We start from the raw sequence: 27,083 nt of genomic DNA, 5'->3' as shown, positions 1-27,083 counted from the left end.
GTGGACAGGATGCAGGGATGACCCATCATCCAGGAGGTGCTAAGATAAGAGGGAGGGTGGAGGGGTGTGGAGTGTATTCAGGGATGGAATGGGTGGAAGTGATTTTATGCCTTTTCCTTTTTGGCTACCTCCCTTGTAAGGGGGAAAAAGCCTTGGTATATGTATGTATGTTAGTTTGATTGTGATAGGGGTGTATTTCATAGATACAGTCAGTCAGTCCCTTGCTCCAGGTCTGTTGCCGGAGACTAGTGGCTCTCATACTTCCATGCATAAATACATTCATACCAAAAAGGCATATCCCCATATAAGAGGGATGGCTGAATTGGAGAATACACCCATCCAAACCCATTTGTTGCCCTACCCATTTTAGCACCTTGTGAAATAAGGATCACTGTCCTCTGCTACATTGTTCAGGTCTAAGGCATTGGAATTAGACAGTAGTTTCACAGTAGGCCCCAACAACCAGAACTAGTTTTTTCCCACCATTTCATTGTATGATCCCCCAGTCCCTTTTATTTATTTTTATTTCTTTCTCTCCAATGTATGACACTGTTGTAAGCCTGCCTTGGGAGTTTTTTGGCTTACACAATAGTTCATCAACCTGTCAAAGTGTTTCTTTGAGTTCAGCATTTCTAAATTGGTCTAGAACATCTATTTAAGTAATTGATTACTAAAAACTGGGATTTTTGAGCTGGGAAGGGAGAAGGCAGAGGACAGAGGTGAGGGGAGATGGGTTGTGTATGGATGATAGTTGCTGCATTGCTTTTGACCCAGGCAATGGTCAGGAGACAGGGATAACCCTTCAGCCACGTGGAGCTAAGATCAGAGGGAACCAAGGGTGGTGGATGAGAGTGAAATGGGTGTGTCCTTGACTGGCTACCTCTCTTATAAGGGGGGTGAAGCCCTTGGTATGTACAGTACAACCTCTCATTAACGGACTGAAAGGGGGGTAATGGTGTCCGTTGATTTGGAGTGGTTTTTGGGTGGCATAGTGATTGCACAACACTAAACAACAGCACCGAAAACACCGCAAACACAGATAATTAACTTCCGTTAATGAGAGGTAGTACTGTAGTTAGAATACTAAAAATGTTAGATATTTTGGCCTTGCACCTATATGTGTACTTTAGGGATGTGACATTTTTAATTATTTCAAAATTGTAATTTTCCTGATGTTGCAGTTGATGAATTTTTGCCTCCATGTTAGTTTTTTTTATGTTATCTTATTTTGGTTATGTAAAAGCCTCCTGCACCCAACATCATTTCATTTTTGCTGTACACAGGAAGTTAGAAATGCCTATATATTAGAAAAAAATAGCACTTAGGTACTGAGACTGGTAGAAGTTAGTTGAAAGAAAGTTGAGGGGAAGGAAGTGAATATCTGTTAGTGACCATAATTCTTTTCCATAAAAGATGTCTTTTATTTCAGGACCGGAAGCAGCGTGAACGAGAACGAGATGATTATGCCTTCCAGGAGAGAGATTATTTTGAACGAGTTCAATACCACCGCGAGTACCATCAGGTCAGAGGTGGTGGAGGACTAGGAGGTGGAGGAGGAGGAAGTAGCAGTGGTGGAGGGGGAGGTGGAGGTGGAAGTAGTGGTACTGGAAATGTTGGGGTTGGGATGGAGACTGTGTACCAGAGACGGGAGGATAGACAGGTGCCTCCTATGTCACCACGGGAAAGGACAGAAAGAGACAAAAGGATGGAGAGGTTTATGATTGCAGGTAAGTTTGTGCATTTACATTCAGTCATGATAATTTTCTAAGGTGCTGTTTACATTTAATGTTAAGTTATTAATATTTTGTGAACATAATAGTTGTATGTATTTATATCATGTTTATATTTTGTGATTTGCCTTTGTAGAAAGCTTTGTCTTTATTAACTGTAGATTGTAGGACTATCCTTACCCACGACATTCTCCAGTGAAACCATATGCTACTTTACAGAATTCACATTTCATTTATTTGACTTTTCTGATTTATTCATACATACATATACATATACCAAGGCTTTTTCCCCCTTCCAAGGGAAATGTTTTTATTTTAAGTTCAATGATAACAGATATTTTATGCCTGAATATTTTTCATACATACATATACCAAGGCTTTTTCCCCCTTCCAAGGGAGGTAGCCAAAAAGGGAAAGGCATAAAAACACTCCCACCCATTTCATCCCTAAATACACTCCACACCCCTCCCACCCTTCCTCTCATCTGAGCACCTCCTGGATGACGGGTCATCCCTGCACCCTGCCCACCGCCCTGGGTCAGAAGCAGTGTCGCAAGACACAGTACATCCACAGCAAGGCCGCTTCATTTAATCGGCGACCCCCCCTCTCCGTCCCCCTTTGCATATAAGGAGAGGACGGGGAGAAATCCCTTCGGGCTGTGTCAAAATTTACTCACACATACTACCCCACCCCCCACCCCCCCGCCCATTCCTCCTCATGCAGTCACAACATCATCCATATACAACCATTCTCCACTCACCTCTGTCTTCTGTCCTCTCCCTTCCCTCCTCCACAAACATTCCCCTCTTCCCCAAAGCCCCCTTCACCCCATCCATCCACCTCATCCTAGGACGTCCCCTCATGTTCACTCCCTCCACATCTGCCTTCCACACCTCTTTTACTAGTCTTTCTTCACTCATTCTTTCCATGTGTCCAAACCATCCTAATATTCTTTCATCAACCCTCTCTCCCAAATCCTTTTTCACCCCTGTTCTCCTCCTAACCTCCTCATTTCTCACTCTATCTAGCCTAGTAACCCCCACCATACTTCTCAGACACCTCATCTTAAACACATTCAAACTCCTTCTCTCTTCTTCTCTTATGTTCCACGTTTCTGCCCCATACAGTGCTGTTGGCACAATCACTCCTTCATACAGTCTCCTCTTCGCATCCATTCCCAAATGTCTATTTCTCATTACACTCTTTAAACCACCAAGGCATTTACTCGCTTCTCTCAATCTACATTCTACCTCCACCTTCACTCCACCTTTTCCTGCTACACTTGCACCCAAGTATCTAAAACTATCCACTTCCTCCAGTCGCTCTCCCTTAATGTTCACTTCCAGTCTACTGCCACTTTCACCCCTTGTACATCTCATCACCTTACTTTTACCCACATTTATCTTTAGCTTTCTTCTATCACATACTCTCCCAAACTCTGCCACCAGCTTCCTCAATCCCTCCTCTGACCCTGCCACAAGCGCAGTGTCGTCCGCAAACAACAGCTGGCTCACCTCCCACTTTTCTCCATTTTCTTTAACCATCTCCAATCCCTGACTCACCACCCTAGCATTCACCTCTCGCACCACCCCATCCATGTATAAGTTGAACAGCCAGGGCGACATAACGCATCCTTGACGAAGTCCCACCTTTACTTCAAACCACTCACTCTCTCCATTTCCAATCCTAACACATGCTCTACTACTCACATAAAAACTCTTGACAGCTCCCAAAAGCTTTCCTCCTATCCCATAAATCTGCATAACCTCCCACAGTGCCTTTCTGTCTACCCTATCCTAAGCCTTTTCCAGATCCATAGAAGCCCAAAAAACATCCTTCCCCTTTCCTATAGCTTTCTCACATATCTGTCTTACCACAAAGATCTGATCTACACAACCTCTACCCGTCCTAAATCCACACTGTTCCTCACCAATTACTCCTTCTGTTCCTCTCCTAATCCTCTCAATTAAGATTCTCCCATAAGCCTTCCCTACTACACTCAACAGGCTAATCCCTCTGAAATTACTACATTCACACTTGTCCCCTTTTCCCTTGTAAAGAGGAACTATACAGGCACTACTCCAGTCCTCCGGTACTCTACCCTCTCTCCAGCAAACATTAAATAATCTCACCAACCAGTCCACCATCACTGAACCTCCCTTTTTCAGACATTCTACATGACATCCATCCAGACCAGGTGCCTTACCTGCTTTCATCATCTTTACAACTGCCTTCACCTCATCCTTCCTTATTTCTCCTCCATTCTCCTCACTCATCACTCTCATTTCTTCGTATTTCCCACTGCAGCTATCTTTCCTTCCCTATCCTCCTTCACATTCAGCAACTCCCTAAAATATTCTGCCCATCTTCCCCTCACTGCCATCTCTTCCATTATCAACTCTCCATCTGTACCTTTTACCTTTTCTTCCCTACTTGATTCGCCTCCTCTTCCTCTCTTAATTTCTTTCCAAAACATCTTTTTATTACTTTCAAAATTTTCTGTCATACTCCTACCCCATTTCACATCTGCTCTCCTCTTTGCCTCCTTTACCTTTGGCTTTACTTCTCTTTTCTTTTCTTTGTACGTCTCATATGACTCCCCTGTCCTCTTTTGTAACCAATCTGTGAATGCTCGCTTCTTCTCTTCTACAACCTTCTTTGTTTCCTCATCCCACCATTCACTACCCTTTCTTCTATTTCCCCCTGTCCTTCTTGTTCCACACACCATCCTTGCACACTTTAAGACTCCCTCCTTGAACCATCCCCATTCCTCCTCCACACCCATCTCTGCTCTATCCTTTACTCCCTCCCACCATTATTACAACTAGTTTCCTTGTTTGAGAAAAAATAGCTGTACCTTAAACAACACCTGATGTATAATTGCAACTCCTCCTCATTGGTCTTGTACTATATGAAACAAGTTTATTCATTTCTTTGCCCAAATCTCGTACAAGGAATGAAAACTTTTAGAACAAGGCTGCCCCCTGCAATATACATATATATATATATATATATATACATATATATATATATATATATATATATATATATATATATATATACACATACATACATATACCAAAGGCTTTTTCCCCCTACATGGGGGGTAGCCACAAAGAAAAAGGCATAGAAACCACTCCCACCCATTCCATTTCCTATATATTCCACTCCCCTCCACCCTCCTCCCTCCCTCTTATCTTGGCACCTCCTGGATGAGGCATTGTGACAAGTTGGTAAAGGTGGGTGAGGAAGACATAAATCAGAATCCAAGTTTATTTCTGACTAGTTTCACACAAATAGGCTTCTTCAGAGAAATAATGTGTTAAGGAGAAAACAAGGCAAACATATATATACAGGGCACTGTGAGGAGCGAATGTAGTCAGAAATAAACTTTGATTCTCATTTATGTCTTGCTCACTCACCTTTACTATGTATGTATGTATATATATATATATATATATATATATATATATATATATATATATATATATATTACACACAGGAACCCACAGTCGGAGAAAGAATAAACTTACACTGTGGGTTCCTGTGTGTAATTTACAAATGTGCTACTACATCTCTGTTTAGAAATATATATATATATATATATACATACATACATATACCAAGGCTTTTTCCCCCTTACAAGGGAGGTAGCCAAAAAGGAAAAGGCATAAAATCATTTCCACTCATTCCATCCCTGAATACACTCCACACCCCTCCACCCTCCCTCTTAGCACCTCCTGGATGACGGGTCATCCCTGCACCTTGTCCACTGCCCTGGGTCAGAAGCAGTGTCGCAAGCAATCACATCACCATGATACAAAAATGCAAAATAACCACAGGAGAAAGGAAACTTGTAGACAGTAAGTACATTCATACATACATATACCAAGGCTTTTTCCCCCTTACAAGGGAGGTAGCCAAAAAGAAAAAGCTATAAAATCATTCCCACCCATTCCATCCCTGAATACACTCCACACCCCTCCACCCTCCCTCTTATTTTAGCACCTCCCGGATGACGGGTCATCCCTGCACCTTGTCCACTGCCCTGGGTCAGAAGCAGTGTCGCAAGACACAGCACATCCACAGCAAGGCCACTTCATTAAATCGGCGAACCCCCCTCTCCGTCCCCCCATGCAAAAAAGGAGACGGGGAGAAATCCCCACGGGCTGCGTCAAATTTTGGTCACACATACTACCTCACACCCCCATGCATCACAACATTATCCATACACAACCATTCTCCATTCACCCCTATCTTCTGTCCTCTCCCGTCCCTCCTGAACAGACATTCCCCTCTTCCCCAAAGCCCCCTTTCACCCCATCCATCCACCTCATCCTAGGACGTCCCCTCATGTTCACTCCCTTCACATCTGCCATCCATACCTCTTTTACTAGTCTTTCTTCACTCATTCTTTCCATGTGTCCAAACCATCCTAATACTCTTTCATCAACCCTATCTTCCAACTCCCTTTCCACCCATATTCTCCTCCTCACCTCCTCATTTCTCACTCTATCCAGCCTAGTAACCCCCATCATACTTCTCAGACACCTCATCTCAAGCACATTCAAACTCCTTCTCTCTTCTTCTCTTATGTTCCATGTTCCATCTTCAGACTGAAGATGTAATATACGAAAGTACTTACTGTCTACAAGTTTCCTTTCTCCTGTGGTTATTTTGCATATATATATATATATATATATATATATATATATATATATATATATATATAATATATATATATATATATATATATATATATATATATATTGCAGGGGGCAGCCTTGTTGTAAAAGTTTTCATTCCTTGTATGAGGTGATGCCCAACAAAACTAATTTGTTTGGAATTGAGCAGAATATAATTTTCAAAAGAATGTCATTGTGTTGAGGCCCAAGATAAACATATAAATATGTATACACATGCACACCAGCTGTAAGGCTGTTATCTTGTCTGTACATCATAAGGAGTATTTTTTAAGTATTATAGCAGAAATTTTACTCCGTTTATAGAAAAGCAAAAGGAAATGTCACAGCGAGAAGCAGAATCCAGACGTCAGAAACGTGAAGAGGAAAGGAGGGAGGCTGAGATGGAGGAAATACGGCAAAGACAGGAAGGACAGAGGCAGAGTAATGAGGGACATTATAGAGACTATCCACAATCCCCAGAAATTGTTGGACGTAAGAGGAGGAAGCATCAGGCTCACCAGATGTATCCAGGTTAGTTTTTCTAGTTTAGGTGATGACTTCTGGTATTTCAAAGGGAAACTGTTTTAACGAGGCTTTGTTAGTTTTGTGCAGCCTGTCATACTATACTGTAGACATGTCCCATTTTGATGGAAATCTGCAGGGAGACCTCAGGGCTAGAGTAATGTGGTTAAGGTACTAAAAATAGGGAATCACCTGTCAGGGATGTTGTATACCAATGGGCATTTCCAATTTAGAAGGGAAGAGCCTTGTCAGGTATGTATGTATACATGCATGTCACAGACTCTTTCATGGCAATAACTCTTTGGTGTGATATTGTCTCAAAGGCTAGAAGCACTGTTTATTTCTGACAAAATAGTAATACATCTTTCTAAGGGTGGGTGGAGTGGCCAGGTCAAAATAGGCACACATTATTTGATGAGTTCTGTCTTGGTCTGTGTTTTCAAGGATGTGGTAGGCAAAAATGTGTTAGATTGGAAAGAGGATCACATTACTTTGTAGATTGTAAGAAGGAAACAGAATGAATAAGTGTGGAGTGGGTGTATATACATTTTCAAAAAGTGATGAGATGTTGGAGTGATGATGGCAATAGGTTGAAAATGAGTGTGAAGGGTGAGAGGCTGTAGGAAGTGAAGGGTGTCAAGTATTTGAGGTTGCATGTGGCAGTAACAGGAGCAGTGGATATGGAAGCGAGTTATCAAGTGAAGGAAACAAGTAAATTAGTCAATCATTCCATTGCCCCTGGTCTCTTGCTGAAGAGCTGTGGCCTTCAGGTAACTGGCAACAGTCACTCTGGACATGTATTGTGTTATTATCCAAGGATTGTAAGTATGGGGCACTGTAGTATGAGGTGTTCTGTGTGCTCTGTTGGTACAAGTAAAGGTGTGTGAATGCTATTTTGACCCAGCCTGAAGGGATTACTCCCTGTCTTCTCTTTTTCTGCATGATGGGACAGAGATGGGGTCACTAATTAAAAGAAGTGGCCTTGCTATGGATATGCTGTCTTTTTGCATTACTTCTGACCCAAGGCAGTGGGTGAGATGTAGGAATGATCCGTTATCTGGGAGGAGCCAAGAAAAGAGGGAGGGAGAGGTGGTGAATGAGAGTGGAGCATGTGGGGATGAAATGGGTGGAAGTGGATTTATGCCTTTGACTTTGGCTACCTCCCTTGTAAGGGGAAAAAAGCTGTTGTTGGTATATGTATGTACTCTAGGCACCTCCCTACCTTCTGTCCTTTTCCTGTTTCTCCATCTATCCTTCACTCTCAACTTACCTTCCACCAAAAAATGATCTGATATTCCCCCACTCTCTCCCCTAAGACCATGTACATCCAAAACTACTACTTTTCTCCTGGTTACCACTATATAGTCCAATAAAGCCCTATCTACCACCCTTCCATCCTCCACCCTCCCCCATGTGTACTTATAATTGACTTTCTTCCTAAACACTTTTTGCACGCATATTTTGTCTAGTGTGTATATGTATGTACATATTGAGCATGACGCCTATGTAGGTGTCACGAGGTGCGAATGAGTATATAAGGATGCCAGCGTTGGCTTCCTGATTAAATTTATTTTATAGTTGTAGTTGTGACCCTCTTATTCTGTGAACAGGCTTGATCCCTTTTTCAGTGGTTACAAACATTCTGGATGAAAGAGAACGAGTGCACTAGCCGTAACTTTACATTTTATAATGTACATACATACATATACCAAGGCTTTTTCCCCCTTCCAAGGGAGGTAGCCAAAAAGGGAAAGGCATAAAAACACTCCCACCCATTTCATCCCTAAATACACTCCACACCCCTCCCACCCTCCCTCTCATCTGAGCACCTCCTGGATGACGGGTCATCCCTGCACCCTGCCCACCGCCCTGGGTCAGAAGCAGTGTCGCAAGACACAGTACATCCAAAGCAAGGCCGCTTCATTTAATCGGCGACCCCCCCTCTCCGTCCCCCTTTGCATATAAGGCGAGGACGGGGAGAAATCCCTTCGGGCTGCGTCAAAATTTACTCACACATACTACCCCACCCCCCACCCCCCCGCCCATTCCTCCTCATGCAGTCACAACATCATCCATATATAATGTGTGCACGAATAATTGACTCGTATCGGTTAAGGAGTAATTGTTAAACAATTATTCTGATTACAGAATATGAGGAGCTTGACAATGATGATGATGAAGTAGGGTATAAAGAGTCACGTGTTGTGGAGGAAACTAGAAAGAAGAAAAAGAAGAGGAAGAAAGATGAAGTTGAAGAGGAGGATGAGGAGGAGGAGGTTGTTGAAGAAGGGTCTGTTGAAGAAGTTAGTCCATCAGATAGTGCCTCTGAAGAGTCCGACACAAGATCAGGTGAGTTCCCTTTACAGTGAATCAGTTTGTATTGGATCAGAGAGAGCCATTTGTAAAGATTTGGTGCAGGTACTTCCTGGCACAGGGCACTAGGTAATTCAAAACTATCATGGTTGTACTTGTTTGTCACATGTGCTCCATGGACAGGGATGTTGGATTGTGTAGTTACTCTTTTGTGGGATTTATTTGTTTAGCATGGGCAGGGATGTTGGATTGTGTAGTTACTCTTTTGTGGGATTAATTTGTTTAGCATATCATCAGACTGACATGAATTATATGGGAAAGTGTTTAAGAAATGGTGTTGTTGAGACAAGAACTATAAGACTTGGTGGGTTAACATGAGGGTCATTGTAGCCAGTCAAGTTATCAGGTTTAAATTTGTGGTTAGTGTAGTGGCCTTTGATGTATTTAGTGGATATAGTGCTTTTAGTGTGCATAGCTTGATATAAAAGTGAAAGAAGGGCCCATGTAGGTGTGATGTCAGCATAGGCTAGGTAGTAATATGGGACCACAGTTTTATTAAGGATTATGTGTCAAAGAGTTAGCTTCATTAGATGTATGGTACTTGCTATCTGTATATATCAAAAGCTTTCTTAATCCTTATAAGGGAGGTAGCCTGACAAGGGTGCTTGCAATTAGGACCAACTCGAGGTCTGCTTGAAGTTGATTTGCAATTTATTAGCGTGGTTTGGTACATAGATGTAATGTCATTAAGAGTGTGGGTTTAGTTTGAAATTTGCTGGATTTTATGTGTAGACTGTATAGTGTTTTGGTGTAGCTAGGAGAATTTTGGTATTGCTCTGTAAATAACCCGTGAAATACCTGCCTTAAAAGCTTAGTATGCCATTCAGAATATTGATAGGTATTTATGGACTGTAGGAGAGCAGCTTATGTGCTATCATCCATAGAAACCAGTTATATTTACTTGTCAGAATATATGCACACTGTGTGAAGCACAGATGTCTCAGATAGGAAGTGAGATAAATGAAGGTAGGATAGCAGAGGTGTGTAGTGGTAGTAGTTCTGAATTAGCCAACTGTGTCAGAAAGTATGTGTCATGTATTGGTGTACAGTATTTGTTTATAGGTAAAACTGTTCCGCTCTCTTTCAGTGGGGGCAAGAAGATCGCCGACGCCACCTCAGCGTGCTTTTTCAAGTGAGTTGCAGTGCAATATATTAAGGATGTAAATGCCCTGCACACAATAATCCCACATCCTACATTTTATATTTAATGTTGATGTATGTTTTGCTGTCATTTTAATTACTGTTCTCATTCATTTGTGTTATCTATCATGCATATGTTTTCAGGTATTCATTGTAACCTCATTTCACACCTCATAAGGACATCAAGTGTAACTCAGTGTGAAAAATCATTCAAAAGATTTTATTTTATTTTGGTTTTCTTTTTCTTCTACATTAGCATGGAGTGATTTTAGCCCCTTCAGCCAGATGGTGCCTGTTTGTCTTAGAACATTTATAACTGATGATCACTGTATATTTTTGGTCTTTAATGATGTATAATTCTTAATTCCTTTGAGAAATTCGGGCATGTCACAACAGATATCCAAAAGACTAAGGAGTTTGTGTGGAAATTTGCTTGACCACTAAGTTGAATAACCAGTCATTCCTATTGGATGTGATATCCTTAACTCAAACTTAAGTCTGCATTGGTTATTTCTCAAAACTGTCTTTCCCTCCTTTATTTATGTAAGGACTTGTGTAGTTGCTATGGCTTACACTGGAAAGCCAAAGTAGTGACAATGGTCCATACATAACAAGGCCAAATAAAGAAATAAATTAATGAAATTTTGATAAAATAGATTAAATACAATGAGATGATTACAGGTTAAGTCTGAGTGGAGCATTGACATTTCTGAAGGGATAATGCAGTGGATGATGGTTTTATTGCATAGATTTAATTAAAATTTAGCACATGCATGACAGCATCATCCATACATAACCATTCTCCACTCACCACTGTTTTCAGTTTTCTCCTTTCCTTCATCAGCAGATGTCCCCCTCTTTCCCAATGCCCCTTTTACCCATCCATCTCATTCTTGGTTGCCTACTCATGTTCACTCCCTCCACCTCTGCCTTCCACACCTTTTACTAATCTTTCTTCACTCATTCTTTCCGTCTGTCCAAACCATATCAGTGCTCTTTCATAACCTTATCTCCCAACTCCCTTTCCACCCCCACTCTCCTCCTTACCTCCTTGTTTCTCACTATGCAGCTTAGTAACCTCTACCATACTTCTCAGGTATTTCATCTCAAACACATTTAAACTCTTCCTCTCCTATATTCCATGTTTCTGTGCCATACAGTGCTGTCTGCACAATTACCCCTTCACACAATCTCCTCTTATCATCCATTCCCAAATGTCTATTTCTCATTACACTTTTAATCCCCCAAGGGATTTACTTGCTTCTTTCAATGTGCATTCTACCTCTACCTCCACTAATCCTTTTCCAGATACATTCGCCTTCAAGTATCTAAAGTTATCCAGTTCCTCCAGTTGTTCTCCCTTAATACACTCTTCTAATTTACTGCCATCCTCCCCCTTGTACATCTCATCACCATACTTTTACCCATATTTATTTTCAACTTCCTTCTTTCAAACACCTTTCTAAACTGTCATTAACTTCCTTAATCCCTCCTCTGATCCTGCTACGTGCACAGTGTCATCAGCAAACAAGAACTGGCTTGTCTCCCATATTTCTCCATTGTCTTTAACCATATTCCCTGGCCCGTTACCCTTGCATTTACCTTTCGCACTACCCCATCCATGTATAAATTGAACAGCCATGGTGACTTGACACATCCCTGGCAAAGTCTCACCTTTACCTCAAACCATTTGCTCTCTCCATTTCTAATTCTAACATTAGTTCTACTACTCATAAAAAGTCTTGACTGCACTTAACAGCTTTCCTCCTATCCCATATATCTGTCTACATACATACATATTCCAAGGCTTTTTCCCCCTTCCAAGGGAGGTAGCCAAAAAGGGAAAGGCATAAAAACACTCCCACCCATTTCATCCCTAAATACACTCCACACCCCTCCCACCCTTCCTCTCATCTGAGCACCTCCTGGATGACGGGTCATCCCTGCACCCTGCCCACCGCCCTGGGTCAGAAGCAGTGTCGCAAGACACAGTACATCCACAGCGAGGCCGCTTCATTTAATCGGCGACCCCCCCTCTCCGTCCCCCTTTGCATATAAGGCGAGGACGGGGAGAAATCCCTTCGGGCTGCGTCAAAATTTACTCACACATACTACCCCACCCCCCACTTCCCCGCCCATTCCTCCTCATGCAGTCACAACATCATCCATATACAACCATTCTCCACTCACCTCTGTCTTCCGTCCTCTCCCTTCCTTCCTCAACAGACATTCCCCTCTTCCCCAAAGCCCCCTTCACCCCATCCATCCACCTCATCCTAGGACGTCCCCTCATGTTCACTCCCTCCACATCTGCCTTCCATACCTCTTTTACTAGTCTTTCTTCACTCATTCTTTCCATGTGTCCAAACCATCCTAATATTCTTTCATCAACCCTATCTCCCAAATCCTTTTTCACCCCTGTTCTCCTCCTCACCTCCTCATTTCTCACTCTATCTAGCCTAGTAACCCCCACCATACTTCTCAGACACCTCATCTCAAACACATTCAAACTCCTTCTCTCTTCTTCTCTTATGTTCCACGTTTCTGCCCCATACAGTGCTGTTGGCACAATCACTCCTTCATACAATATCTGTCTACCCTGTCATAAACCTTTTCCAAATCCATGAAGGCCCCAAAAAACATCCTTACCTTTTCAGCTTTCTCACATATCTGTCTTATCACAAAAATTTGATCCGTGCAACCCCTTCTCTTCCTAAACCTACACTGTTCCTAACTAGTTACTCCCTCTGTTCCTCATAACCCTCTCATAAGCCTTCCCAACTATGTTTAACAAAATGATCCCTCTGAAACTACTATACTCACACTTTGCCCCTTTTCCCTTGTAAAGCAGAACTATACATGCATTCTTCCAGTCCTCTGGCACTCTACCCTCTTTAAGACCAACATTAAACAACCTCACCAGCCAGACCGCCATCACTATACCTTCCTTTTTTGACACCAGCCAGACCGCCATCACTATACCTTCCTTTTTTGACACCAGCCAGACCGCCATCACTATACCTTCCTTTTTTAGACACCCATCCAACCTAGGTGCCTTACCTGCTCTCATCATTTTAATAACTTTCACCTCATCATTTATTATTTCCCCTTCAATTTTCATCATTCATCAGTCATTTTCTTAGCACTTCCCACTGCATCTACCTTTCCTTCCCTATCCTCCTTCACATTTAGCAACCCTAACATACTCTGCCCATCTTCCTCTTTCAGCCATCTCTTCCATTAACATCTCTCCATCTACCTTTTACCCTTTTTTCTCTATTTGATTTGCCTACTCTTCCTCTTAGTATCCTTTCAAAACATCTTTTTATTAATTTCAAAATTTTGTCATACTCTTCCCCCATTTCACATCTGCTCTCTGTTTTGGCACCTTTATCTTATGCTTTACTTCACTTTTCTTTGTACCTCTCATGATTTTCTCGTCCTATTTCTAAGCCAGTTTGTGAATGCTTGCTTGTTTCTTCTCTTCTACAACCTTTGCTTCATCATCCCACCACTCCTTACCCATCCTTCTGTTTCCTCCCATCATCCTTGTTCTGCACACCATCTTTGCACACCTTGTGACTCCCTCCTCAAAACATCCCCATTCCTCCTCCATTCATAGTTTTCCTGTGTCCTTCACTCCCATCTACTCTTTTCTCAGCTTCTTCTTGTACTCCTTTTGTTTCTTATTTAAGCAGTTTAAGCATTTTTCTACCTTCTGTCCTTTTCCTCCTCCATATATCCTCCACTCTCAACTTACCTTCCACCAAAAAAAATTATCTGAACATCTAAAACTCTTCATACATTTCTGCTGATTACCACTATATAGTCCATTAAAGCCCTATCTACCATCCCTCCATCCACCACACTCTCCCATTTATACATATGCTTTCTTCCTAAACACTGTATTTGCTATCATCAACTCTCCAGACACATCTCCATGGTTGTGATTTAAAAAAAATATATATATTTTTATGACAAGTATTGCATGATCTGTTTCATGATTTCAAGAATTTTAAATTGTGGTGTGTAATCTTTTCTGTTGACACTGGGTGTTGCATTTTTTTTTTATCAATTTGAATATCCTATTCACATGCATGGGACAAGCTCGTATGACCAGTTGTGTGATGAAGAGTGAATTAGGTTGTACGAGTGTATTTTTTGGAAATGTTTTGTTTTACCAAGTTTTACTGACCAAGTTATACCCATTACACTTTTTTCATCTTTGCACAAGGCTGGTGAGGTTATTTAATGTTTGTTTAAGAGAGTAGTGTGCCGGAGGACTGGAGGAGTCCCTGTATAGTTCCACTTTACAAGGGAAAAGAGAACAAGTGTGAGTGTAGTAGTTTCAGAGGGATCAGTTTAAGTGTTATTGGGAAGGCTTATGGGAGGGTCTTGATTGAGAGGATTGGGAAAGGAACACTGTGATTTAGACAGGTAGGGGTTGTGTTGATCAAGTTCTTGTGGTAAGACAGATATGTGAGAAAGCTATAGGAAAAGGTAAGGATTTTTTTTTTTTAAATGGATATGGAAAAGGATACAGTTGTGTAAATTAAATCACCGATGAAAGCACTGGAACCAGCCATGGCTTGCCATAAAGGTTTCCATGCACGCCTTTCCCTCACGTGATTTGGGCGTGTTGAAGATGCTGAGCACCTTACTTTGAATTGTATTAAGGTTACTAAGTATTCTTTTGTTTATATTTGTTTTCCCTGCATCTCTCCCACTGTCACAAGATACAGCAAAGCCACTTCATTTAATTGGCAATCCCCATCTCTGTCCCCTCAGGCAGAAAAAGAGAAGATGGGGAGATCCCTTTGGGCTGCACCAACTTATTATTTACATATAATAAGAAATATTAATGAATTTACAAGCAGATATGATTAATGGAGACAAAAAAAAGTAGCTTTTCCTGTAAAATATTATTAGAGAAGTATGCACATACATATGTGTATATACACACTTATGCACACTCAAAGCATTTGAAATGATGGATATACCCATTATTGATGTTCCATAGTGTAAATTAGTTTTGTAGTAACTTGTCATTTTGTTGTTATAGTACATACATATCCCAAAGGCTTTTTCCCCCTTACACGGGAGGTAGCCAAAAAGAAAAAGTCATAGAGACCACTCCCACCCATTCCATCCCCTACATACTCCACTACCCTCCACCCTCTTCCCTCCCTCACATCTTGGCACCTGTGATTTGTGTAGCAGACCTTAACCATGTATTGTTATTGTATTGTGTAAACTTGGACTGATTTGGACAAAATTTTTGTATTCTAAAAGACCAAGGAAATTGAATCAGTAACATAGCCCTAGTAGGAAGCCATTATGGCATCCTTATGTGGGGTAGAACGTTGAATATAACAAGAACCTAGACAATTTAGACTTCTGTCATATTGCAAGTGCATAGTAGAAGTATAGTTTAAACTGTTTTTATGCTTAATTGGTTATTTCCATCAGAGTAAATAAGTTAACAATTTTACTTAACATTTTCAGGTTCTGCAACATCAGACAATGATACTGAAGATGAAGTTGAGGAAGAAGAGGCAGCCAAAAGAACCAAGGAAAAGGCCAGTGCAGTAGCAGGTGAGATTTGTGTACTTGTTTTATATTTTCATTCATTTCAACAAAAGTTGTATCAATTTATTTTGATTTACAATCATCCAGGAGGTGCTAAGATAAGAGGGAGGGTGGAGGGGAGTGGAATTTAGGGATGGAATGAGTGGGAATGATTTTATGCCTTTTTCTTTTGGCTACCTCCCTTAAAAGGGGGAAAAAGCCTTGGTACAGTGAGACCTCTCATTAACGGACGTTGATTAGCTGTGTTTGAGGTGTTTTTGGTGCTGTTTTGTAGTGTGTGCAATCACTATGCCACCCAAAAACCACTCCCAAAACACTGAAAACACCACAAACGCAGCTAATTAACGTCCGTTAATGAGAGTTCTCACTGTATATGTATGTATGTACAAAGTATTAGTTGCTGCATTGCTTCCAAACTGGGCAGTGGGCAGGAGACAGCTAAAATAAGAGGTGGAAGAAGTCCTAGGTATGTAGATAGATAAAGTAATAACTACATACAATTTGTAATGTTGAAATTTTACACATTAAATGAAGGCATAGCAGAATAGTTTTGTCAAATGTATGAATTTGGAGATGTGTAAAACAAAATACTGGTTTATTTTGTCCATATACATTTCTTTGAAAGGTTTTCATAATTGTTATATTTTAAATCACGAGTGTGTTCTGCCGACCTTTTTGGAATTTGGAAAGTGGAGACACGTATATAACAAAATATTGTTTTTTTTTTCCATATACCTTTCTTTGAAAGGTTTTCATAATTGTTATATTTTAAATCACAAGAGTGTGTTCTGCCGACCTTTTATATTTCTCAGGAGCCTTTTTGTTCCTCTGTAGTACTTACAAAAATTATTTTTGGCAGGAGTGGAAGTGGTGAGACGATCTCAGTCGGGTAGTACTTCAGGCAGCAGGTCTGCTTCGTCTTCCCCAGTTAAGGAAAACAACGAAAGCTACACACCACGGTAAGTCTAAAGCTGAAGCATGTTGATTCATAGTGGGAGGAATGACAAATGTTTCTCGTTTCATCGTATTCATTGCCGCAGGTCTTTTGCAGGAGAACCATGGGTACCAAGTAGGCAATGGCTCCAGATTGTTTCATTTAAATTGTTTTACATGTTTTATCTGTGTTCATTGGCTGAGCGGGTTAGGGCGTCGTTACTTGTGGCGAAGGTCGAGGTGAGACGGAGAGGGGGGGTCGCTGATTAAATGAAGCGGCCTTGCTGTGGATGTGCTGTGTCTTGCGACACTGCTTCTGACCCAGGGCGGTGGGCAGGGTGCAGGGATGACCCGTCATCCAGGAGGTGCTCAGATGAGAGGGAGGGTGGGAGGGGTGTGGAGTGTATTTACGGATGAAATGGGTGGGAGTGTTTTTATGCCTTTCCCTTTTTGGCTACCTCCCTTGGAAGGGGGAAAAAGCCTTGGTATATGTATGTATGTATGTATGTATCATCTGTGATTTGAAAAAAATGTAGAAAAATAAGAGATAAACCTGTTGCTGTTTGCTGAGAACACTGCACTTGTAGCAGGATCAGAGAAGGGCTGAAGGAAGTTAGTAATGACATTTGGGAAGATGTGTGAAAGAAGGAAGTTGAAAATAAATTTGGGTAAAAATAAAGTAATAAGATGTACAAGTTGAGAAGATGGCAGCAAATTGGAAGTATTAAGGGATAGAGGCTGGAGGAAGTGGATAGCTTTAGATACTTAGGAACAAATGTGGCAGGAAAGGGAGGAGCGGAGGTGGAGATAGAATGTAGATTGAGAGAAGCAAGTAAATGCCTTGGGAGATTAAAAAGTGTATTGAAAAATAGATATTTGAGGATGGATGCTAAGAAGAGATTGTATGAAGGGGTGATTGTACTGACAGTACTGTATGGAACATAAGAGAGTTTAAAAATTTGAGATGAAATGTCTGAGAAGTATGGAAGGGGTTACTAGGCTGTATAAGGTGAGAAATGAGGAGGAGAATTAGAGTGGAAAGGGAGTTGGGAGATAGGGTTGATGAAAGAGTATTGGGATGGTTTGGACACATGGAAAGAATGAATGAAGAAACACAAGTAAAAGAGGTGTGGGAGGCATAGGTAGGAGTGAATATGAGGGGGCTACCAAGGATGAGATGGATGGATGGGGTATAAGGGGCATTGAGAAAGAGGGGGGGGTGTCTCTTGAGGAAGACAAAATAGGGGTGAATGGAGAATGGTTGTGTATGGATGATGCTGTGATGCATGAAAGGGAGTGGGTGGGAGATGGGGAGAGTTTGAGGAGTATGTGTGAATGATATTCTGATGCAGCCCAAAGGGATTTCTCCCCATCTTCTCTGTTTCTGCAAGAGGGGACAGAGAGGGGGGGGGGGTCACTGATTAAATGAAGCATCCTTGCTGTAGCTGTGCTGAGTCTTGCTGCATTACTTCCGACCCAGGGCAGTAGGTGAGATGCAGGGATGGCCTGTCATCCAGGAGGAGCCAAGAAAAGAGGGAGGAAGGGGTGGTAAATGGGAGTAGAGTATATGGGGTTTTATGAGATCAACTTTGGCTACCTCCTTTGTACATACATACATATACCAATGGCTTTTTCCCCCTTACAAGGGAGGTAGCCAAAGTCAAAGGCATGAATCCGCTCCCTTGTAAGAGGGAAAAAGCCCTTGGTAAATGTATGTATGTGTGTGCTTTGACTTGCCATCCAACCCACCCACATCATTTTAAGAGGGAAAATGCATTTACTATGTCTGGTTGCATTGTTTCTGACCTGGGCAGTGGGCAGGGGATAGGATTAGCTCTCCATCCATAGGGAGTTGAGATGAAAGAAATGGATGTGAAATGAACGAGGGGTGTGTGCGTGCCTTGGTCCACCAGCTCCCCAGTGCAGTAAATGGGTTAATTGAAAAAAAAAAACTATTATGAAGCGGCCTTGCTGTGGATGTGCTGTGTCTTGCGACACTGCTTCTGACCCAGGGCGGTGGGCAGGGTGCAGGGATGACCCGTCATCCAGGAGGTGCTCAGATGAGAGGGAGGGTGGGAGGGGTGTGGAGTGTATTTAGGGATGAAATGGGTGGGAGTGTTTTTATGCCTTTCCCTTTTTGGCTACCTCCCTTGGAAGGGGGAAAAAGCCTTGGTATATGTATGTATGTATGTATGAAAAAAAAAAATGCATAGTATGGAATCATTTGGTATTAGCCATTGATGTTGGATGAGGATGACCCTTCTCTGATGAGGTGCTAACATGACGAAGGTCATGTATCTGCATGTAGTGGTCCTACAGGATGGACAGCAAAGCTGATCATTTTCAAAACTCATCAACCCCCTAACATCTCTGAGGGGCTGATACTTTGTCTTCAGACTGTGCCCAGGCCCTCTCTCTGTCAACTTCAGTTATGTTTCTTTAAAATTTTCACACGTGAAGAGCTGACAACCAGTGACTGTTCCCCTCTCCCTACCACTTTCAGCCACTTATATAGAAACAGTCCCACACAAATACAACACAAACAATAGTCTTTCCAGAGAGATTTGTGGGTGTGCCCAAGGCCCATTTTTAGGCACTGGTGCTGAGGAAACAGTTGATTGGATTAAGAGCATGATAATGACAATAGTGTAGTTTTGCATATCTTTTTTTGTCATGCTTCTGACCCGGGGCGGTGGACAGGATGCAGGGATGACCCGTCATCCAGGAGGTGCCAAGATGGGAGGGTGGAGGGGAGTGGAATATATAGGAAATGGAATGGGTGGGAGTGGTTTCTATGCCTTTTTCTTTTTGGCTACCCCCTGTGTAAGGGAGAAAAAACCTTTGGTATATGTATGTATGAATGAAACTGTATGACATTGTTTTATGATATTACAGGTCCCAGCGTTCTGATCGAGATGACGCCCATCCGTTTGTAAATGTTAGTCCTGCTCAGAGCCCTCTTGAACAGAAAGAACAGTTGCCATGCTACTACCCAGCACTCATGGGGTGCCGCTCAGTTGATGAATTTGAGTGCTTGAACAGGTAAGGCAGTTGTCAGCATAGAATTTTGCTATTTACCATACTAAGTGTGCTATGGAAGCATAATTAAGTTGAGTCAAGTACCTGCTTAGAAATGTGATGATGCTCTGTTTGTTCTCATATGGATTTTATTTTCAGAATTGAAGAAGGAACATATGGTGTTGTTTATAGAGCAAGAGAGAAAGCTACCAGTCAAATTGTAGCTCTGAAAAGACTCAAAATGGAGAAGGAGAAGGAAGGTTTTCCCATCACATCCTTGCGGGAAGTCAACACACTCCTCAAGGTGCAGAATCTGTTTAGTCTTTCTTATCCCAAGGTCTCTCTTCCCCCCCCTCTCTCTCTCTCTCTCTCTCTCTCTCTCTCTCTCTCTCTCTCTCTCTCTCTCTCTCTCTCTCTCTCTCTCTCTCTCTCTCTCTCTCTCTCTCTCTCTCTCTCTCTCTCTCTCTCTCTCTCTCTCTCTCTCTCTCTCTCTCTCTCTCTCTCTCTCTCTCTCTCTCTCTCTCTCTCTCTCTCTCTCTCTCTCTCTCTCTCTCTCTCTCTCTCTCCTCTCTCTCCTCTCTCTCTCTCTCTCTCTCTCTCTCTCTCTCTCTCAAACATTTTGATAAAATATACATATGTTTCTTAGATATATATATATTTGTGCTTCCCCAATTGATTGAAAAATTTTTACTCTTCTGTGCAGGGTCAGCATGAAAATATTGTCACCGTGCGGGAGATTGTGGTCGGGAGCAACATGGACAAAATCTATATCGTTATGGATTATGTAGAACATGATCTGAAAAGCCTCATGGAAACCATGAGACAGAAGAAGCAGATGTTCACAATTGGGGAAGTGAAGACCCTGATGATCCAACTCCTGAAGGCAGTTGCTCACCTTCACGATAACTGGATCCTTCATAGAGATCTGAAAACCTCCAACCTCTTGCTTTCGCACCGAGGAATCTTAAAGGTTTGTAGCAGTTTGCTTATGATGTTATTAGTTGTTCGACCATGAAAATTCGTAACCCATTTACCTCAAATATTGTATGGTTAACTACATCCAACTCTTGAGTTAAGTTGTATATTTATGCATGGTCGTTGGAGGTGACCAACATTGGCGTCTTTTTCTCTTGAAATGGGAGTGTGAGCTTAAATTGCTTAGGATTGGAATGATACATACATATTCCAAAGGCTTTTTCCCCCTTACATGGGGGGTAGCCGAAAAGAAAAAGGCATAGACATCACTCCCACCCGTTTCATTTCCCATATATTCCACTCCCCTCCTCCCTCCCTCTTATCTTGGCACCTCCTGGAATGATACTCCCCTCCTCCCTCCACATACACGTAGTTTTCTTACTTGTATATGCCCATGTCATATACATATACATACAAAATTAAAAAAATGTCTGAAACAACATAGAACCCACCCAAGGGGAAATAAAATGAAATAGACCTATCAAGTAGAAAATTAGAATACATACATATACATACATATACATACATACATACATACATATACCAAGGCTTTTTCCCCCTTACCAGGGAGGTAGCCAAAAAGGACAAGGCATAAAATCATTCCCACCCATTCCATCCATACATATACCAAGGTTTTTTCCCCCTTACAAGGGAGGTAGCCAAAAAGGAAAAGGCATAAAATCATTCCCACCCATTCCATCCTTGAATACACTCCACACCCCTCCACCCTCCCTCTTATCTTAGCACCTCCCGGATGATGGGTCATCCCTGCCCTGCACCTTGTCCACTGCCCTGGGTCAGAGGTAGTGTCACAAGACACAGCACATCCACAGCAAGGCCACTTCATTAAATTGGTGACCCCCCCCCCCTCTCCATCCCCCCATGCATAAAAGGAGAAGACGGGGAGAAATCCCTTTGGGCTGCATCAAAATTTGCTCACACACACTACCTCATCCCCCTGCCCATTCCACCTCATGCATCATAACATCCTCCATATACAACCATTCTCCATTCACCCCTGTCTTCTGTCCTCTCCCGTTCTTCCTCAACAGACATTCCCCTCTTCCCCAAAGCCCCCTTCACCCCATCCATCCACTTCATCCTAGGATGTCCCTTCATGTTCACTCCCTCCACATCTGCCTTCCATACCTCTTTTACTAGTCTTTCTTCATTCATTCTTTCCATGTGTCCAAACCATCCTAATACTCTTTCATCAACCCTATCTCCCAACTCCCTTTCCACCCCCATTCTTCTCCTCACCTCCTCATTTCTCACTCTATCTAGCCTAGTAACCCCCAATATACTTCTCAGACACCTCATCTCAAACACATTCAAACTCCTTCTCTCTTCCTCTCTTATGTTCCATGTTTCTGCCCCATACAGTGCTGTTGGCACAATCACTCCTTCATACAGTCTCCTCTTAGCATCCATTCCCAAATGTCTATTCCTTATTACACACTTCAATCCACCAAGGCATTTACTCGCTTCTCTCAATCTATATTCTACTTCCACCTTCACTCCACCTTTTCCTGCCACATTGGCACCCAAGTATCTAATACTATCCACTTCCTCCAGTTGCTCTCCCTTAATGCTCACTTCCAGTCTACTGCCACTTTCACCCCTTGTACATCTCATCACCTTACTTTTACCCACATTTATCTTTAGCTTTCTTCTATCACATACTCTCCCAAACTCTGTCACCAACTTCCTTAGTCCCTCCTCCGATCCTGCCACAAGCGCAGTGTCGTCCTTAAACAGCAGCTGGCTCACCTCCCACTTTTCTCCATTTTCTTTAACCATCTCCAATCCCTGACCCACTACCCTTGCATTTACCTCTCGCACCACCCCATCCATGTATAAGTTGAACAGCCAGGGCGACATAACGCATCCTTGACGAAGTCCCACCTTTACCTCGAACCACTCACTCTCTCCATTTCTAATCCTGACACAAGCTCTACTACATACATACATACATATACCAAGGCTCTTTTTCCCCCTTACCAGGGGGGTAGCCAAAAAGGACAAGGCACAAAAACACTCCCACCCATTTCATCCCCGAAAACACACCACACCCCTCCACCCTCCCTCCCATCTTAGCACCTCCTAGATGGGAGGTAGAGCTTGTAATATACAAGCTCTACTACTCTCATAAAATCTCTTGACAGCTCCTAGAAGCTTTCCTCCTATCCCATATATCTGCATAACCTCCCACAGTGCCTTTCTGTCTACCCTATCGTAAGCCTTTTCCAGATCCATAAAAGCCCAAAAAACATCCTTCCCCTTTCCTATAGCTTTCTCACATATCTGTCTTACCACAAAGATCTGATCTACACAACCTCTACCCATCCTAAATCCACACTGTTCCTCACCAATTACTCCCTCTGTTCCTCTCCTAATCCTCTCAATCAAGATCCTCCCATAAGCCTTCCCAACTACACTTAACAAGCTAATCCCTCTGAAACTACTACATTCACATTTGTCCCCTTTTCCCTTACAAAGTGGAACTATACAGGCACTCCTCCAGTCCTCCGGCACTCTACCCTCTCTCCAGCAAACATTATATAACCTCACCAGCCAGTCCACCATCACTGTACCTCCTTTTTTTTTTAGACATTCTGCATGGCATCCATCCAGATCATGTGCCTTACCTGCTTTCATCATCTTAACTGCCTTCACTTCATCCTTCCTTATTTCTCCTCCATTTTCCTCACTCATCATGGTCATTTTCTTAGCATTTCCCACTGCAACTATCTTTCCCTCCCTATCCTCCCTGCACCTTTTAACTTTTCTTCTCTACTTGGTTCGCCTCCTCTTCCTCTCTTAATTTCTTTCCAAAACATCTTTTTATTACTTTCAAGATTTTGTCATACTCTTACCCCACTTCACATCTGCTCTCCTCTTTGCCTCCTTTACCTTTTGCTTTACTTCTCTTTTCTTTTCTTTGTACCTCTCATATGACTCCCTCGTCCTATTTTGTAACCAATCTGTGAAAGCTCGCTTCTTCTCTTCTACAACCTTCTTTGTTTCCTCATCCCACCATTCACTACCCTTCCTTCTATTTCCTCCTGTCCTTCTTGTTCCACACACCATCCTTGCACACTTTATGACTCCCTCCTTGAACCATCCCCATTCCTCCTCCACACCTAGCTCTACTCTATCCTTCACTCCCTCCCACTCCTTCAGCTTCTTCTTGTACTCCTACTCCTTTTCCTTTTCATTTAAAGAGTTCACTCTAAGCACCTCCCTACCTTTTGTCCCTTTCCTCTTTCTCCATCTATCCTCCACTCTCAACTTACCTTCCACCAAAAAATGATCTGATATTCCCCCACCCTCTCCCCTTAGCACATTTACATCCTTAACTCTTCCTATCATAATCCTATTTACCACTACATAATCCATCAACGCTCTACCGCCCTTCCCTCCACCACCCTCTCCCATGTGTACTTATGCTTGACTTTCTTCCGAAACACTGTATTTGCTATCATCAACTCTCTTTGTAGACACATTTCCACCATCAACTCTCCACTACGATTCTTTCCTGGAACTCCACATTTCCCAACCACTCCATCAATTGGACCATTTCCTACCCTAGCATTAAGGTCTCCCAGTACTATTACATTGACATTTCTTCCTAAATCCTCTATGCACTCATACATACATACATATACCAAGGCTTCTTCCCCCTTCCAAGGGAGGTAGCCAAAAAGGGAAAGGCATAAAAACACTCCCACCCACTCCATCCCTAAATACACTCCACACCCCTCCCACCCTTCCTCTCATCTGAGCACCTCCTGGATGACGGGTCATCCCTGCACCCTGCCCACCGCCCCGGGTCAGAAGCAGTGTCGCAAGACACAGTACATCCACAGCAAGGCCGCTTCATTTAATCGGCGACCCCCCCTCTCCGTCCCCCTTTGCATATAAGGAGAGGACGGGGAGAAATCCCTTCGGGCTGCGTCAAAATTTACTCACACATACTACCCCACCCCCCACCCCCCCGCCCATTCCTCCTCATGCAGTCACAACATCATCCATATACAACCATTCTCCACTCACCTCTGTCTTCCAGACAAATGATAACAAAACAAAAACAAATAAAATAAAATAAAATAAATTATAATCATTACAGCATCTTACTTAGGTATTTATCTAAATGATTCTTAAAGCTTCGAACTGAACTACATTGCACTACCTGTGCAGGAAGTTTATTCCATTCATTAACTACACATTAACAAAAACAAAAAACAAAAACAAAAACAAAAACATTCATTCATTAACTACACATTCATTCATTAACTACACATTAACAAAAACAAAAACAAATAAAATAAAATAAATTATAATCATTACAGCATCTTACTTAGGTATTTATCTAAATGATTCTTAAAGCTTCGAACTGAACTACATTGCACTACCTGTGCAGGAAGTTTATTCCATTCATTAACTACACGGTTGGCAAAGTTTTTTCTACCTACTTCCAAATTGAATCTATTTCCGGACAGTTTGAGACCATTGTTTCTTGTCGGATTCTCATTCAATGTGAAAATTTTGTCACTTTTGATGTCAATTCCCTTTAAAATCTTAAAGACCTGTATCAAGTCACCTCTGAGTCTATGCTTTTTTAGGGAAAACAGATTCATGTGTTTTAGTCGATTTTCGTATGATTTATTTTTGATATTTGGAATCAGTTTTGTGGCTCGCCGTTGTACTTTTTCCAGTCTGTCAATGTCTTTAATGAGATTCGGTGACCATACGGAAACAGCATATTCCAAATGTGGACGAACTAACGATTTATATAGCTTCTTAATGAGTGATGAAATCAAAAGATCGCGCAAGGAGTCCCAGAATCTTATTTGCTTTCTCAGAGGCTGAAATACACTGCTTGGATGATTTGAGGTCGTTACTGATAATTACGCCGAGATCTTTTTCACTATCCACTTTTGTTAACGAATTTCCAAATAACTTGTAATGGTACTTACTGTTATTTTTACCTATGTGCATTACCTTGCATTTACTTGTGTTAAATTTCATTAGCCACTTTTCAGACCATTGCTGTAATTGATCTAAATCTTCTTGAATATCTAATTGGTTTGAGTGATCATTTGCCACTCCGCACAGTTTTGTATCATCAGCAAATTTGGAAACAGTAGATTTTAGTCCATGGTCTATCATTTATATAGACCATGGACTAAAATCTACTCTCATCTGTACCACATCCACGCACATTAAAAGACCCAAACCTTAGAGTGCTGGTCGGAAAACTCCCAGACCCTCTTATGCCTTTACTTTTTCGTTTAGGAATGTCCCCTGTAGGGCTACAAGGAGAAGAATGCCTAGTCCCACTCCCCGTCCCTTTCTTCTCGCCTCTTACGATCCATGTGGAAATACTTGGTGGCAAGTGGTTTGAGGTAAAGGTGGGACTTCATCATGGATGTGTTATGTAGCCCTGGCATTTCAATTTATACATGGATGGGGTGGTGCAGGAGGTAAATGCAAGGGTAGTGGGTCAGGGATTGGAGATGGTTAAATTGAGGAAAGTGGGTGATAAGCCAGTTGTTGTTTGCAGATGAGACTGCTTGTAGCAAGATCAAAGGAGGTATTGAGGAAGTTAGCGACAGTTTGGGAAGGCGTGCGAAAGAAGGAAGTTGAAGATAAATGTGTGTGAAAGTAAGGTGATGAGATGTACAAGGGGAGAAAGTGGTAGCAGACTGGAAGTGAGTATTAAGGTAGACTGGAGGAAGTGGATAGTTTTAGATACTTGGGAGGTGGAGATAGAATGTAGATGTAGGGAAGCAAGTAAATGCCCATGTGGTTTAAAAAGTGTAATGAGAAATAGATATTTGTGAATGGATGCTAAGAAGAGATTGTATGAAGTAGTGATTGTGCTGATAGCACTGCACAGGGTAGAAACATAAAAGAGGAGGAGTTTGAATATGTTTGAGACGAGGTGCCTGAGAAGTATGATAGGGGTTACTAGGCTGGATAGAGTGAGAAATGAGGAGGTGAGGAAAACAGGGGTGGAAAGGGAGTTGTTGTTGTTGTTCCCTAGACTGTCTGTCTGAGCAGTCCCATCTCCCCAAGGAATGCCACAGCCAAAACTGGGTTTTCCCACAAATCC

The 27,083-nt window shown here is 42.1% G+C and overlaps 1 protein-coding gene across 4 annotated transcripts in view; it reads left to right on the top strand.

Moving 5' to 3' along the window:
* Pitslre (cyclin dependent kinase 11B pitslre) overlaps positions 1-27,083 on the top strand; it is a 50,074-nt gene that overhangs the window by 13,827 nt on the left and 9,164 nt on the right. For 3 of the 4 annotated variants that reach the window (XM_076176782.1, XM_076176785.1, XM_076176786.1), the window contains 9 exons: positions 1,430-1,727; positions 6,740-6,946; positions 9,086-9,286; positions 10,398-10,442; positions 15,956-16,045; positions 16,899-16,998; positions 19,868-20,014; positions 20,150-20,294; positions 20,694-20,960. In XM_076176782.1, the coding sequence (XP_076032897.1) occupies positions 1,430-1,727; positions 6,740-6,946; positions 9,086-9,286; positions 10,398-10,442; positions 15,956-16,045; positions 16,899-16,998; positions 19,868-20,014; positions 20,150-20,294; positions 20,694-20,960 (1,500 nt within the window). The remainder of the gene's footprint in view (positions 1-1,429; positions 1,728-6,739; positions 6,947-9,085; positions 9,287-10,397; positions 10,443-15,955; positions 16,046-16,898; positions 16,999-19,867; positions 20,015-20,149; positions 20,295-20,693; positions 20,961-27,083) is intronic. The other variant, XM_076176784.1, reaches the window with a different exon arrangement.

The sequence above is a fragment of the Oratosquilla oratoria genome, chromosome 39, assembly GCF_046742065.1.
Source record: "Oratosquilla oratoria isolate Oo_2021 chromosome 39, ASM4674206v1, whole genome shotgun sequence".
NCBI lineage: Eukaryota > Metazoa > Arthropoda > Malacostraca > Stomatopoda > Squillidae > Oratosquilla > Oratosquilla oratoria.
This window is presented reverse-complemented; position numbering and strand designations above follow the sequence as displayed.